A 16,030-nucleotide genomic window follows, 5' to 3' on the forward strand; every position below is an offset into this window, starting at 1 on the left:
AAAATTTTACAAGTGGGGTCTGAAACCTTTACCAAAGGGAAATTCGAAACCAAAAGGCAAAAAGATTGGGAAAAAATATAGGAAGAAGAAAAACAACAAAAAGAAAAGGGAAAAGGAGGAAAAGCAAAAAAGGAGAACGTGCGTGGTGCGTGGTGCGTGGGTATAAATAGAAAGGGCAAAATGGCCTGGTGTTGAGAATGAAAATAAGCAGAAGGTGGGTGTTTGGACTTTTGGAAGTAGGGGAATTATGGAAAATTTACATGATTCCAGCAAAATAGACGAAGAGTACCAGACGCTTCCTCCTCTTTATTTCATTTTGACGTTAATTTGGTTCGTCTCCGTCTGTTCCTGGACTTTCAATACTTGCAAAAACCGCCATTTTCAGGTCAATTTCCTTTTCTATTTCTGTTCTTTCTTTCCAGTCTCACTTTTGAATTAGTTTCTTATGCTTGTGTTGTGGTAGTTTAATTTTTGCTGTTACAATATTCGGTGAGTACAATATTTCGGCAGTCATGAATTTGTTCGTTCTTAATAAATGATTAAGCTCCTCGAAAGGATTTGTTGCCTATATGATTTGTCGAGGTTTATCCGTTTAAAGTTAATCAATTTCTCTGAGTTATGCGTTTGGCAGTTTTTTTTTTCTGAAAAATTTATCAGTTTTATTTATCTTTTGGTGTCGAGCTATGGAATTTGTTTCTATAATCTTGTTGTTTATGTGCACTAGAACAGACGAACAGATTGCAATGGACGCTGGCTTCTGTTCCACTGATCAAAACTCTGCAGCTTACCCTATCTTTCCTCTTCTGGTAAGGCCTTTTTGCCATTTTTCTAATATTTGGGATAAATAAAGCCTTTCGCCAAATTTGACAGTTTGATGCAAATTTATGAAACAAGTATTCAATCCGATGTCTACTATTAGGAACTGCATTTTAACTACTTAATCATGGCCTGCTAAGGTCTCTTAAGGGTAGTATGGTAGAATTTCCTAACATATTAAAAGTTTTTAGATTCAACACCTTAGTTTATATTCTCTAGCTATTTCATGAATAAAACAGCTGTATGTATATTCATTCTGAAGTTAAACTTGCTCATTGGATGTTCTTTTTTTTCTTAATCGTTTTTCTATTTGATGTTGTCTTGCAGGTATTCATGCTTTTATAATCACGTATGCTCTCTGTGGATATCATTTGGTGTCTATGTTACCGGAGTTCTCTTCCAAACAGTAACTTTTGTTTCATTCCTGCTCATTTCTTATGGATACTGTATAACGTGTGAGCGTCTTTCAATACAAGAGCGCCGCATGACAGCTGCTCTCGGATCTATTTTCTACTTGACTCTTGTCGGCTACAGAGCTTCTGTACCCTATTTCTCTGTGAGTTCACTAGGTTGTTACCACTTGAAAGAGTGTGCAGCATCGCCTACTGCATTATTGTTTTTTTTTTCATTTCATTATTGTTCACACCTGATATTAATGTTCTATAACTGTGTATAATACAGGTACTTCTCACACTTAGCTATTTCATTTCATTTTATGTAATATTCAACCACATATCACAGAACTTAGTAGTTCTGCAAGAACAATTGACCTTTATAGAAGATGAGGAAATCCCTGCAATGCATGAAGCAATCTACACAAAGTACATAATGCTCAAGTATGCAACATTCGCTAAGTTTCATATGGTACCCTACATTGCTGGATTCAGTGTTTCATGAATTATTGAGCTTTAATTTTCTATCTGTGTGATTGTACAGAAAATTTCAAAATGCAATGTTTATGATGGCAGTGGCAGAACTGGCGGTATGGACACCCACCTTTAATGTTCTAGTAGTCATTTTCTACTCTAAAAACTTGTGATAATCAGGTATCTTAATTGCCAGATTCTGATAAATGTGGACAATTCAATACATAACTACTGGCTCCGATTGTTGGTTCGAGAATGGGCACAGTTCTCTATACTCTCTTACATTGGGTAAGTGAAAAATTGAGCCAATTTCTGGTTATTTTAGTAGGAAGGCTTCCTTCTCAACTTGTATCCTGAGAGAATACATTAAATTTTTGTATATCTCAGGTGGACCTTCAGATCAAAAGACTTGGCACCACGCTTTTCTGTTATGCCTGTAATAAAGTCTATTGGAGAGAGAATGGTGCCTCCCATCTATAGCATTGTAAGTCTCCCTTGATACCAGATTCTAATTGCCTTCTTGGAGTTGACTCATCTTGATGAATGTTGTCTATCTTTTGTCTGAGGTTTGATATTAGCAAGGAAAACGGAAATGGAATGAGAAGATCATGATCTCCTTGTTTGATGGAGATACCAAATATTAACAAGAGCATAAATGAGAAAATTGATCAGTACATAATGATTTCTCAGTGCTCCTTTCTCTTTCCTGATTCCTCGCCCCTTCTCCCACATATTTGCAAGACCTTTGCCATATCCTTATCTCGAACATACCCCTGCCGACTACCGCCAGCAAGGAGTAACTGCATATAGAATAAATGACTGTTGCCTTAGTTCCTCTTTCCATTTTCAGTGCAAATTTTTATTTGGAATGTCTCGTGTGCAGCCTTCTTTTTGTAGTTTCCATAGCTTGTGTTTTGCTATTTAACTTTATGTAACTCGGGACATGAGTTAATGAGACTTCAACATAGACATATGGCTTGTCTAGTAGCTGGATTAAGGTGTATATCTCATAGTATCTACTTACACACATACAGCTGTATGATTCCCCAAATCTCTGATCTTTAGTTGTGTTACTGCAGGAAATGGATGCAACTACTTTTAGAGACTTTAGTAGTCATGGATGGCACATAGGGGTGGTGAGTATTCATTTGCCTATAGGCTAGAATTGTTCTCAAGTTTCCCCTACCCCACATCAGGCTCCAGAACTTCTTTGTAATAATGTTATTAATTGACTCCCAATTAGAACTTGATTCGAGTTTCTTCAGTGTCAACAAGCCAATTTCCTTCATATATATTTCTTGGCAGAATAGTTCTTGATATTTGTCATTATTTTGGTTCAGCTGGTTATATTTGATATCCGTATTCTGTACTAAATCAAATTCTATCTTGCAGCCAACTTCATCCAAGAAAGGAAGCTTAAAAAGTTCAGTTTTAGTGGTAGTTCAGCACCCCCATATGTGTAGGTTGACACCACTTGACACTCATTCTCATAGAGTAGCTTAGCTACTTATGCTGCAGATGTATATTATTCAATTGTTGCCAATCGGAACAGAAGCAAGCTTTCGGATGTGGCAGATCAACATCCATCAACTATAGGAGCAGTATTACGACCAGTATTTTCTGTAAATCCTTGTACACATTTCTTCTGAGGAAACCTCAGAAGTTTTCGGCTGTAAACTGTGCATTGTTCCCTGGGTATTGCCTGCTTCAGGTATATCCATTTTTGGTGGTAGAAAGCTTTTGCTTTGCTGCAAAGTGCAAACACACTGTTCCTCTAGTTTGCAGCTTTATACTTAGTTCCTTATTTTCGTTACTGCTATTATAGTTTCTGTGAAAAGAAAGGAACATTGACTGATTCAAGTAATGAATATTCCTCAAGTATCTGGACCGTGAAGTGCAGGGATGTATTTCCAATAATTAGAACATCAAGCAAGAGTTTGCAATGCGACCTTGCAAACCTCTATATGCAAGACAGCAAGAGCATTTCTTGTTTTCATGAAACTGATTACAAATTCCTGGATGCAATGCTAAGGACTACAATGGAGAATGATGTCAAATTTGATTGCAATTTTTCCATTAGGCATTTGTGCTGTCATTTACCCGTGTGTTTGTTTCTAGGAAATATTGATAAACGTTCTGGAATTTGGGAAGACACTAAAGAGAGAATTTAGTGTTCCGTTTCTTTTTGGGTGAGGGAAGCTGGCCGGTAGGGAGAATTTGCAGGGAAAGGCGGTGAAAATCAAACTTAAGTTTTAGCAAAATGAGCTTGACAACATTTCAACTCTTTAAGTTTTTTAGCTCATTTTAAGGACTTCTAAGTTCAGTCCCAGTCAGCATATCGATCACAAAGGTTAGGCCAAAGCCCCCTTGAGGCCAAATAAAAGATTAGTATCTTGAATTAAGGATTACAAGAAAAAAGAATCAAATAAAAAGTTAAAAATATAAACAAGTTTTTCTTACCATTTATATACAATCCATTACTAGTGCCTTAAATTAGGGGATTTAGTTACACCATTTTACTTTTTTTTTTCCTCCTCCCCTCAATTTCCCTATTCTCTACTACCTCTCTCCACCCAAAATTTCCGTAATTGAGAGCCAAAATTCATGGGCAGTGACGCCACGCTTCATATGAAGTTAATTCCGAACAGATTGTGCTATCCTCCATGTCCTTTTTCAAAACTTCTGTAAATATTCCCAACTTTTGAAAAGTTAATTCCGGTTTCACCAAGCTCTGTTTCACTTTGCATAAGATCGTGACATATTACTTATTCATAATTAGCGTCTCTTTGGACTCATAAATCTGCCAAGGATTCATTATTTTCATTCAACAAATCTTTTTCGTTTGTTTGTTTCTTATATATGTTCAGCTAATCATAAAAGGTACAATTCTTCTAAGAATGGGAAGGACCCAACAATAGCCATGTACCTAACCTGGATTACCGTGGTGAATATCGCAAACAGGACATATATATATATATATATATATCAATAATCTCGAGATTAGTTGGAGTTGAAGTGGATGTTTTCTTAACTTTTAAAAATTGGAGAGAAGAGGTCCCTTAAGTATTTGATACAAATTTGATACATCTACAACATCATATAAATTAAAAATAAATTTTATACAACTAATTATACAATATACAATTTATATATAACTTATCTATAACTTTCATATATACTAAAAATAAATTTCATACAACTAATTATACATTATACACTTATTTACAACTAATCTACAACTTATCTGCCACTTTCATACATTATTTTTACCGGTTAAAATACATCTACAACATCATACAACTTAAATATAATTTTCATATAAATTTTATATAATATGTCTTTTTATATATTTTGTATCTGATTTGTATATATTTTGTATATGGTGTGTGCTTCTTCCTCTCTAAAATTCCAACCAAAACTTTCTTTCTTAATACAATTTTGATACATATCAATAACTTTATGTAAAAAGACAGTATCGATAACTTAAATACAAATTTTATACAACGATTCATACATTATACAACTATTTTTCAACTTTCATACAACATTCAAATAAAAAAAAATATAACTACAAGATAATACAATTTACATATAATTATAATACAACTTTACTACAATTGCGTAAGTATATTGTATGTCATGTGTTCTTCTTCTTCTTCTTCGAGTTTCTATCTGAAATTCAGCCAAAATCAAGTCTAATCTTCACCAAACACCCTCAAATTGAGATATAAACTCCAAAAAATATTCCCAATTATTTGCAACAGCACTCAATCTAAATAAATGGTGGTTTTTAAAAATCCAAATTCGAATTCAAAGCTTCAAAGCTTTTTAATGGTTGTCAATAATGGAGAGTTAAACACCTTCAAAATTTATTGATTGACAATTTCAATTTGAACAACAATTGTGCAACATGAATGAGAAAATTTCTAAGTTTTTGATTGACAATTTCAACTTGAACATCAATTGTGCAACATGAATGAGAGATAGAGAGAGGCGAAGAGAGAAAGAGAGAGAGCGTAGGAGAGAGAGAACATGGATGGAAAATAATCGATTCCTTATTCAATTCCTAATATAAAGGGATACACATTTAAAACTAATTTGTATATAATTGGTAAATTATATATGGCCATGTAATTAAGTTAAAACTTAACTAGGAAGGGTAATGAAGTTTTATATGTAGTGAAACCAACTTGTCACGACCCAAAAATCTCACATGTCGTGATGGTGCCTATCTCAATACTAGGCAAGCCGAAAATCCCAATAAATCGCCATGACATCATACGAACTTAGTCGAGCCTTCGAATCACTCAAAACAACATCAAAACACCAAATTACCCTCGGATTCAAGCCTAAGAACTTCTAAATTTTCAAATTCCACCAACGATGCCGAAACCTACCAAACCACTTCTGAATGACTTCAAATTTTACACACACGTCACAAATGACACCACGAACCTACTCCAATTTTCGAAAATCCATTCCGACTTCGATATCAAATTTTTCACTGCCGACCAAAAATCGTCAAAATTTTAACTTTCGCCAATTCAAGCCTAATTCTACTACGGACCTCCAAATCACATTCCGGACGCACTCCTAAGTCCAAAATCACCTAACGAAGCTATTGGAATTATCAGAATTCGAATGCGAGGTCGTTTAAACATAAGTCCACATCCGGTCAACTATTTCAACTTAAACTTCCAACATGAAATTCATTCTTCCAAGCTAACTCCGAAATACCTTAAAACCAAAACCGACAATTCACCCAAGTCATAATACCTCGTAGGAAGTTATTCAAGACTTCAAATAGTTAAAAGGAGCATAAATTCTCAAAACGATCGGTCGGGTCGTTACAATCTCCCCCACTTAAACATACGCTCGTCCTCGAACGTGCCAAGAGTTGTTCCTAAGCCTTTAAATCACTATTCTATCTTACCACGCACGTACCCGGGGTTGATCCCACGTCACCCTATTCTGTGTAAATTATATAGGCATGACAACACAACATAATTGAAAATTATTACTTCAATCTTAGCCCCATAAACCTTGAAATTCAATTTCCAACATTCAGAATTTTTTTTCAAGACCTGAATCTCACATTTACACGCCAATAGGAAGCTTGCTATAGGGACGGACCTTTTTTTTCTTTCGATTTCATTGATAACAGAAAAGACTTACTCTAAAGGGCAGGTAAAATCTTTGGCCGGACATACCCTGAAACTTTAGGTCAAATCCATTTTTGGATCATTTTTTTTGGGGTTAATATGACCTTCGGTTTCATAGATAAATTTATATAGAATCTTTGAAAAAGCTATTTCCACTTAGACAATTTCAGATATTCAAGGCGCCTTCCTTTACCATATGGTTGTTGAAAACAAAAGTGCTTCCAGGAAACCTCCGCTTTTCGGCCGTAATCATGTGCTTTACCAACGCATTCAATAACTTGACCGTCAAGTTTGAAAAAAGCTGGCCAAGCCTGTTGGTCCGGGTGGAGAGAAAAAAAAACGAATTGAAGTTAAAAAAAACTTTATCTTGCTAGGTGTAATCCGTTGGACATAGATCCGATTTTTTACTTTTTGGATTCCTTGGACCCGTTCCGCGCTCGCTATCCCCTTTTTGGGCATCCCCGCTTCAAATCAATCTTCTCGGTACTTGAACTTGCATCTATCGCTTTATTGTGAAAGATCAGATTGGCCTGTTCTGGCATAAGTATGTTCGAGAATCATTAAACAACTCCTTATCAATCTTGACTCCATTCAATATGAACAAAGGTCCTAAAAATTTATATGCGACATCATTGAGACCAGCCCATCTTGTTTTTTTCGGAGGAGTTGGGCCACCAATTGAAGCCCAGTAAAAAGACTTCTTTGCTCCTTTGTTTTTTGATGTCCACTCGGTAAAGCTTCTCTGCTCCGTCTGTTATCAGACTTCCGAAAGAAATCACGGTGACGACAGCAGGATACAACAATCAACGTCTCCGGAATGAGTGCAGGTGATTTTACTCTCTATGTTTACTTCTCTCATTAGATGCCCACCATTTTTATAAGAATTTGTCACGAGTATGTGATTTTTCATTGAGAAGTTATCTTCTTCTTTTTTTCATGGAGAAGATATTTTAAAGAAGCACAAAATTAGCTTTACTGTATTTTGCACTCACCTACTTAGTAAGTGATGTAACAAAATTCATGTCAAGCGGATTATGATGGCATACTTAAGTCACGAGTATGTTTGATTGAATTCTGTTTCAATTTTACTTGGGTTCTTTTTTTTAGTCTCAACTAAATTAGACAGAATGAATACTACGGTATATCTTATCTGTGTAACTTACCGGGAAAAGTTATATCAATGGGTGTGTGTGGTTCTTACTTGATTATTGATATTTAGCATTTTGAGTTTGGTCCTCAACCTATGACTGTAACAACTATTTTTAGTTTTCACCATATACGCTTGCCAATCATTTATGCGAAGGAGTTAACTTTTTATCGTTCTCCCATGTCATTAGAGTAAGGCTTGAAGCTTGCAAAGTAAATGGCTTGATTGGATTGGTTTCAGCATCATATTTTATTATTTGCCGGGTATAATATGAACCCGGCAAATATTTTATTATTGTTTTTGGAAGGTGCATATTACCTCTATGCGGTCTTGATATAATATGAACCTTCTTGGATCCAGGTTCTAAACAAAAGTTGCATATGTTGCCAAACCTATTTGATGTCTGAAGTTTTTATGATAATCAGCTTCTTATAATTAAACAGACGTAGAATCACGTGCATCAAATAAATTCTCTTTTCTCTTTTGGGCTAGTGATTAATGAAACTGGAATGTACATGGAAGACTAGGGTTCACATCATAGTAAAAGGTAAAAAAGTTAGGTGACTTATTCCCATCTATCTAAGCTTTTGGTGGACAGAGTTACCTGTTACCTGTGCTGGTGGGAAGTAGCCGGTATAGTGTGATTAGTCGCGGTGTGTACAAGATTGTCCGGACACCACAGTTATAAAAGAAATCCTAGCTTTTATTTCACCAACTCCGATATGATTCTTTGTCCTCATTGTGAAACTTGCGACATTTTAATTATTAAGTAATAAAATTGGAAACCAAGAGGATGATATTTTGATAGGAAGTTGGAATTAATCTAGTAGACACTGTATATTTTTCTTTCTAGAAAGCAAAAAGTGACTTTTCAAATGCCTTATTATGAAAAATACAATGCAAAGGCATTTGAGACATTTCAAGGCATTTCTGGAGGGACAAAGCTAAATAAGCCATTCAAACGAATCAAGAGGTAGTTTAAAAGCTTCTTTTTTGGAAGCACAAGGAGGTTGAGCCTATTTTAAAGCCACAGGTAATGCGCAACAACCTAAACCAAAGGGAGCATGCTTTCCGGTCCTATTTGTACGAGTTTTTGTTTCCTAATTCTTTACTCTTGTCTTTCAAATATTTATTTCAATTCATTGAAGGGGGAGCATTTGGTGGAAATAGAGGACTGAGACCGGTTCCACCAGAGAAAGGAGTTTTCCCTTTGGATCACATGCATTTATGTGACGTGGTAAATTCCCTTTGAACTCTCATAGCTAATTTGTTTTGGTGATGCCTTCTGCATGTTCCTTCCTATTTTTGTTATGAAAGATGGAAATTGGTCGTGATGGACATAGGTTTTCCATGGGACATTCAATTCCTTTTTCTTATTTTCTGTTCTTTTTGGTCTATTTTAGGAGAAGAAGGAATACCTCAATTGTCTTAAATCCGCTGGGCATAAATCTGAACAGTGTAGACACCTCTCCAGAAAGTAGCTGGAGTGCCGCATGGAGAAGTACGTCCGTTGGTTTGTTTTGGAGAACTTCTTACACTATTTAATTCTTCTATATAAAAGTACATCTTAGCACACAACTTATATACACCTCAAAGGTCTTTCACTTTGGTCATTGCACTATACAATGTCGAGTTGTATAACTTCTTAGAACAAGTTTCTGCTTAAGGCCAACTACACTATTTAGTAGGGGTGTCAATGGTTCGGTTCGACCGGTTATTTTATAAAATTTATACTATATCAATTTTTCTGTTATTCTATTATGTATAACCAAAATTAGACTTTTCGAAACCGTCTCAATCATGTCAGTTTCTCTTCGGGTATCTGTACGGTTCGGTTAATTTTCGGTATTTTTTTAAATATCATGTAAAAATCATTAGTAGAATGCAATAATATACGTACTTTTATAGGACTTAGCAAAAATCTCTAGAAAATTTTATTGTTTAAAGGGTGATGAATTAAGAAAATATGAAAGATAGCAAGAGTATGGAATTCTACAATAGCGTAAAAGAAACTAAGTAAAGACAGAAAATATAAATAACGCGAGTGGAAAGATATTAATCAAGTTGGGACTCAAGAATAAAGTTTATAGAAGATTAAATATTCAAAAAGATAAATATGAATCATACGAAAGAAAACATATTCGATACATTGTAGTTTGCTACTCATAATCGCTAGAATACCTTGTGTCTTGCTAGTTAATATGCTGAAAATAATTTAGTTTCAATAGGAGTAACATAATAGGTTTGGGAATTAGAATTTTGAGTTTTAATTACTTGTTGACTTGTAACCGTTTTCATAATTCCAAGTCCCAAAGAAAAATTTCATGCTTTATTATTTTTAAACTTAATATATAAATATATTTTCTACGTGTAACTTTTTTTGGTACGGTTCGGTATTTTTGGTTTATTTTCGTAAAATTAAAAACTTACCCTAATTATCGATACGGTTATAGATTTATATAAAAACCTACGGTTTTATTAAAAGAAACCTAAAAATCGGCTCAGTACGGTTCGGTTTGGTCGATTTAGTCGGTTTTTAAATATCCATTGACACCCCTACTATTTAGCTTTAAATCCGTCTCAACATTTCAATATGTGCAAATTTGCCTCGGAGTGTATCGGAAAGAATCCCTGTAATTTATTTTTCCCCTGGCACAAAAGTGGAAAATTTTCCTAATCTAAAACATGATCAATTATCTGAAGTGGCAGTGTCTCAACTGTTAATTAATATGATTATGCACCTAGCAGAGGATGATGGCAGATTAGTTGGAACAATCAGACTTATTTCTCTCATATTACCTGATGGTGCAACTTCAAATTTTCTTCTATCTGGTGTTTTTATGAGTTATGAGAAGCATGTTTACAATGTAAGGAACAATCCAATATTGGTACCTGTTGATTTTGAATTTCTTGCTAGTCAGCCCCTGCATGTGAGAGTTTAATTTGGACCTATTGCCTTACATGAGTAGCAGTATTCTAATGTATTAGGTGGGTCTTAATGGATACCGCCAGTAGATGCTCAATTTGAAGGGAAGGAATGTGAGTTTCCCTTTTTTAACCGTCTTTTTTTTGAAAAATCGTGAGGCTTTTTGTGGCACTTTAACACATGTTGATGGCTTCTAACAAAGTGGTTTGACTAAATTGTGCTGTTTGTAGGCCATTGTGTTATGTAGTATGTGCTATATAGTACTATAAACAGCAATCCTTCATCCTGGTATGGGAATTTAGACAGCAAGCTATTGATTGTTTCATGAGCGTGTTGCAGGAATTTGATGGCAAAGCAAGATATGTCAGAACTTGGCTTTGGAAAGAATTTTGACGCCGAAACTAAGTCAGAGGAAAAGACAGAAGGGACGATAGAGAAATGAAGAATGAATTCTTTTCTGTGGATTTTTGTGGAGTCTTGACTGTAAAAGTCTATGTGCAAGCTAACCATGTAACTTCTAAGAAGAGGAGGTCTACATTCTTTTTACACCTTTCTGATCTTCCTGTTTCTTTCTTCTCTTATATCCTCTGTAAACCGAACGCAAAAATGTATAGCAAGAAGGGAGAGAAACAAGAAAGATTGACGGCGTGTTATTTTAAAAAGAATTGAGGTACTGTGCTATAATAATGAAGGAATATCTTCACTGAAGTAAATGTCATATTTTCTTTTGATACAAATCGCGGCATGTGGATGCATTATAAGCAAAGAAGACATATAGCTTGTCGTCAAACTTCTCAAGAGGCCAAAAGTATTTTTTTTTTTTTTGAAAGAAGCAGAGTTACTTAGAAGCAGAAAAAAATAGCTTCTTCCCAAAAGCAGAAGTAGAAGCACTTTTGACTTTTCTTCTTACTAATACTCTTAACAAAATATACTATATACCAAAATAACCGTTAAATCTAATACTTAGAATATTAATGTATAAATATTTCTTATTATTTTTAGGATAGCTTTCTAATATATAGTGACTTTAGGGGTGAATGCTTTTATATTTGTTGAATGATTTTTAATATATTTAACTTATATTAAAAGAATTAAGTACTTTTAAATTTTATTTTCATATTTTACTTAAATAAAATGAAAAGATTTAATTATTGCCTGTAATAACAAATTTTTAAGATTATTTATTTACTTATAATATTAACTATTAAGTAAATCTATTCATGTCTTTATTCGTAATTTGATACTTAAAAGCACTTTTTGAAAAACTTGGCCAAACACAAATTATTGCCCAAAAGTGCTTTTCAGAGTGATTAGCCAAATACAAACTGCTTCTCTCCAAAAGTACTTTTTTCAAAATCACTTTTGAAAAAAACACTTCTCAAAATAAGTTGATTTCTCCAGCTTGGCCAAACAGGCTAATACTCTGTAAGATAAAATTGCTAATTTCTAACATTACTGTGATTTTTGAAAGCCAAATTAACGTTTTAGTTTTCTAAAACTAAAAACTCAAAAATTAAGGGCTTAAATAAAAATACAAAATCTATTACTATACCCGATACATATAATCGGTTTGGTGTGATTTGAATTTCAGGTAGTTCCAAGACACCCCAATATAAAGGTTGAAACATCTAGATTTTGTATTATTAGATCAAATATTAAATATTCTGCGTCTCTTAGATTTTTTTTATTTCAAAAAGGCCAAATACATGGATAGCGCATTAAATTTGGCACTAACTTTAGTTTAAACACTTCAACTAATATTGGTTCCTATTAAGCACTTTAACTCTGTATAAAATGTGTCTATTAAACACAATTTTGACAACTCTAAACCAAAATTGTTGCGTGAACTTAACTTCACCTTCTTTTGAGGTGACAGACTAGACCAATAAAAAAAATTACATGTCAGCAAACAAAACAACCAAATTTTTTTTTTAAATCTGACCGAGAAATAAGAAAGACAGAAGGAGATGGTGATCGGAGGCGGTGGAAGTGATGACCAAACTAGAATAAGAAGAAGGGGAGATGGTGTGTCACGATCTAAATCCATGTTACCGACACCCGGCACACTACCCGATCCGAGCGAACCAATCCATATGATGCACCCAAACTATATGTATGAAAACCAATTTAACTGCGCAAACTCTTTGAAAAACATATATATTTTCAAGTTAACGATAGAAAGTTTTCCAATTCATAATCATACATGAAGTCTTTCATACTAATAACTGTATACGGGTAAAAACCGAGCTCATGATACACTCCGGCCTCCAATAGGATAAAACGAGCTCGAGATATGATTGCGAAGGATCGGAATCGAAGTAAAGGTCTCATCGAGTCAAAATCCGGGGACACGTTGTCTGCCTTCGAGAATATCGGGGTCATGATTCGAGATCGATCCAAATCCTGAAAGACTTCGGAGGACATTGTCGGGGAATCAAGCACGACCAACAGAAGGCTGTAATATCCGCGACCGGTCGAATATCACAGCGTGGATCTCGGCACGTATCGATGAAGAACCGGCAATCAGTTAAACAGAAGATTTTTTATCTTTTATAGAGTTGTACTTATAGTAGGATTCCCCTACTATATAAAGGGGGTCCAGTAATTCATTAGGCACATTGTAACACACATTCCAAAGCAGATATACTACTATTTCACTGTTATTGTAAGCTCTTTCTCTCGTTCATCAATATTGTTCACTGTGAGCCCGGATCGAGGGTGAAAAAGTCACTAAGGCTGGAATCATCCTCCTTGCATGGTTTGAATTTAATGTATCTTTACTTGTACATTCTAACTCAATTTATCATTTTGTATCGAATTAATCCGCATATTCTTAAAATCACTCATAAATTTAATTGTTATCCGATTTTGAGGGTAAACAGTTTGGCGCCCACCATGGGGCTAAGGATAATAGTGGTAATTTGATACAAATTTCCATAACACACCCTACTTCACACTTGTTCTTGAAATGTCTTTGATTTCAGGTCAAAGTTAAAAATGTCGAACTCCGAATCTGCCCGTCTAAACACGGGTGCTGAGTCTGGCAACCATGACGAGAACAATAATACGGTGACCGGTAACGAGGTGCCCCCTGCCGATCCCAACAGAATTTCGGCCGCGGACCCGATCGACGCCAACTCACATATGGCCATTAACACGAATTTGCCAACCGATCCTGAGAACAGCGTCCGCGGGGGAGTCCGATCGGTAGCCCAAATTACTCGTGACGGTGAAGGAGATGGGATCAATTTACGGGTGAACTTAGAAATATTGCAGGCTCAGCAGGCAGCGATAACCCAACTGCAGAACCAAAGTCGCGCTCCCAGTAGAGTTGATCCCGAACCGTCCCGGGAAAACACTCGCAGAAATAAACCAGCCACAAATATGCCAAATGAAGCTGAATTCGGGACCAACCCTAAGATAATAAAGATGCTCGCAGAATTGACAAAACGAGTAGAAACGGGAGAAAAGAAGATCTAAGCCAACGATAAGAAGGTGGAGACCTACAACTCCAGGGTCGACCAAATCCCTGGAGCACCACCGATATTGAAAGGCCTAGACTCCAAAAAGTTTGTTCAAAAACTTTTTCCTTCGAGCGCAGCTTCGAAGCCGATCCCGAAGAAGTTCTGCATGCCTGAAATTCCTAAGTACAACGGAACAACTGATCCAAATGAACATGTGATTTTGTACACGTGCGCCATCAAGAGGAACGACCTCGAAGATGATGAGATCGAATCTGTCTTGTTGAAAAAGTTCGGAGAGACCTTGTCAAAAGGAGATATGATATGGTATCACAACTTACCCCCAATTCTATTGACTCATTTGTTATGCTTGTAAATGCTTTTGTAAAAGCGCACGCCGGAGCCATTAAGGTCAAAAACAGGAAGTCAGACCTTTTCAAGGTAAAGCAAAGAGATAACGAGATGCTTAGGGAGTTCGTGTCAAGATTTCAAATGGAACAGATGGACCTGCCGCCGGTGGTAGATGATTGGGCAGTTCAGGCCTTCACCCAAGGACTCAATACTCGAAGCTCATTGGCTTCGCAGCAGTTGAAGCAAAATTTGGTATAATACCCGGTTATAACTTGGGCCGATGTGCATAACCGATACCAATCAAAAATTAGGGTCGAAGATGATCATCTTGGGGCCCCTTCCGGGTCTGTTTATCCCGTCTGAGCTAGTGACAGATCCAAAAGAGACATTGATCATGAACCAAGGTCTAGTAGAGATCTGTATCAACCGTACAACGGTGATCGTAGGGGTAACGGGTGTAACGAACCAGTCGATCGTTTTGAGTATTATAGCCTTGTTCCCCAATTTACTGCTCAATTTATACCTTACAGTGGATTTATGACTTATCGGGTTAGTTGGTTCGGGTCCGAAAAGATTTTGGAGTGAAATGAGACACTTAGTCTCATAATTGAAAACTTAAGTTGGAAAAGTTGACCAGATATTGACTTATGAGTAAACGACCTCGGAATTGAATTCTGATAATTTCAATAGCTCCGTATGGTGATTTTGTACTTAGGAGCATGTCCAAAAAAATATTTGGAAGTCTGTAGTAGAATTTGGCTTGAAATGGCTAAAATAGAAAGTTAAGTTTGGAAGTTTGACCGGGGAGTTGATATCGGGCTCGAAATCTGATTCTGGAAATTGGAATAGTTTTTTTATGTCATTTATGACTTGTGTGCAAAATTTAAAGTCATTCCAGATTGATTTGATATATTTCGGCACAAGATAAAGAATTTAAAAGTTCAAAGATCATAGATTTTGATTTGAGGTGCGATTTGTCGTTTTGATGTTATTTGATATGATTTGAGGCCTTGTGTAGATCCGTGTTATATTATGGAACTTGTTGGTATGTTCGGACGGGGTCCCGAGGGCCTCGGGTGAGTTTCAGATGCTTAACGATCGAATTTGGATTTGGAGTAGGAGCTGAAGCAGCTGGGCATCTGGTGTGATCGCACCTGCGCGAAAAAGGGCCGCAGGTGCGAGCTCGCGGATGCGACGAATTAGTCGCTGAAACGAAAAATGCATGGGCTGTCCAGGCACCGTGGGTGCGAAAAGTTTTGCCGCGGGTGCGAAGCCACAGACACAAAGAAATCCATCGCAGG

General features: G+C 36.0%; 1 protein-coding gene and 1 pseudogene across 1 annotated transcript; both read left to right on the forward strand.

Moving 5' to 3' along the window:
- The first annotated feature begins 177 nt into the window (after nt 1–177).
- LOC107815347 (uncharacterized) lies at nt 178–3,442 on the forward strand. Its single transcript, XM_075251338.1, has 9 exons — nt 178–385; nt 730–806; nt 1,144–1,372; nt 1,498–1,652; nt 1,753–1,798; nt 1,879–1,970; nt 2,070–2,166; nt 2,762–2,818; nt 3,075–3,442. The coding sequence occupies exons 1-9, from the start codon at nt 248–250 to the stop codon at nt 3,183–3,185; spliced, it is 1,002 nt and encodes a 333-aa protein (XP_075107439.1). The 5' UTR covers nt 178–247; the 3' UTR covers nt 3,186–3,442.
- Nucleotides 3,443–7,552: 4,110 nt separating this feature from the next.
- Nucleotides 7,553–11,496, forward strand: LOC107815367 (uncharacterized; annotated as a pseudogene).
- The last annotated feature ends 4,534 nt before the right edge of the window (nt 11,497–16,030 follow it).

Source organism: Nicotiana tabacum, chromosome 4 (assembly GCF_000715075.1).
Source record: "Nicotiana tabacum cultivar K326 chromosome 4, ASM71507v2, whole genome shotgun sequence".
Lineage (NCBI taxonomy): Eukaryota > Viridiplantae > Streptophyta > Magnoliopsida > Solanales > Solanaceae > Nicotiana > Nicotiana tabacum.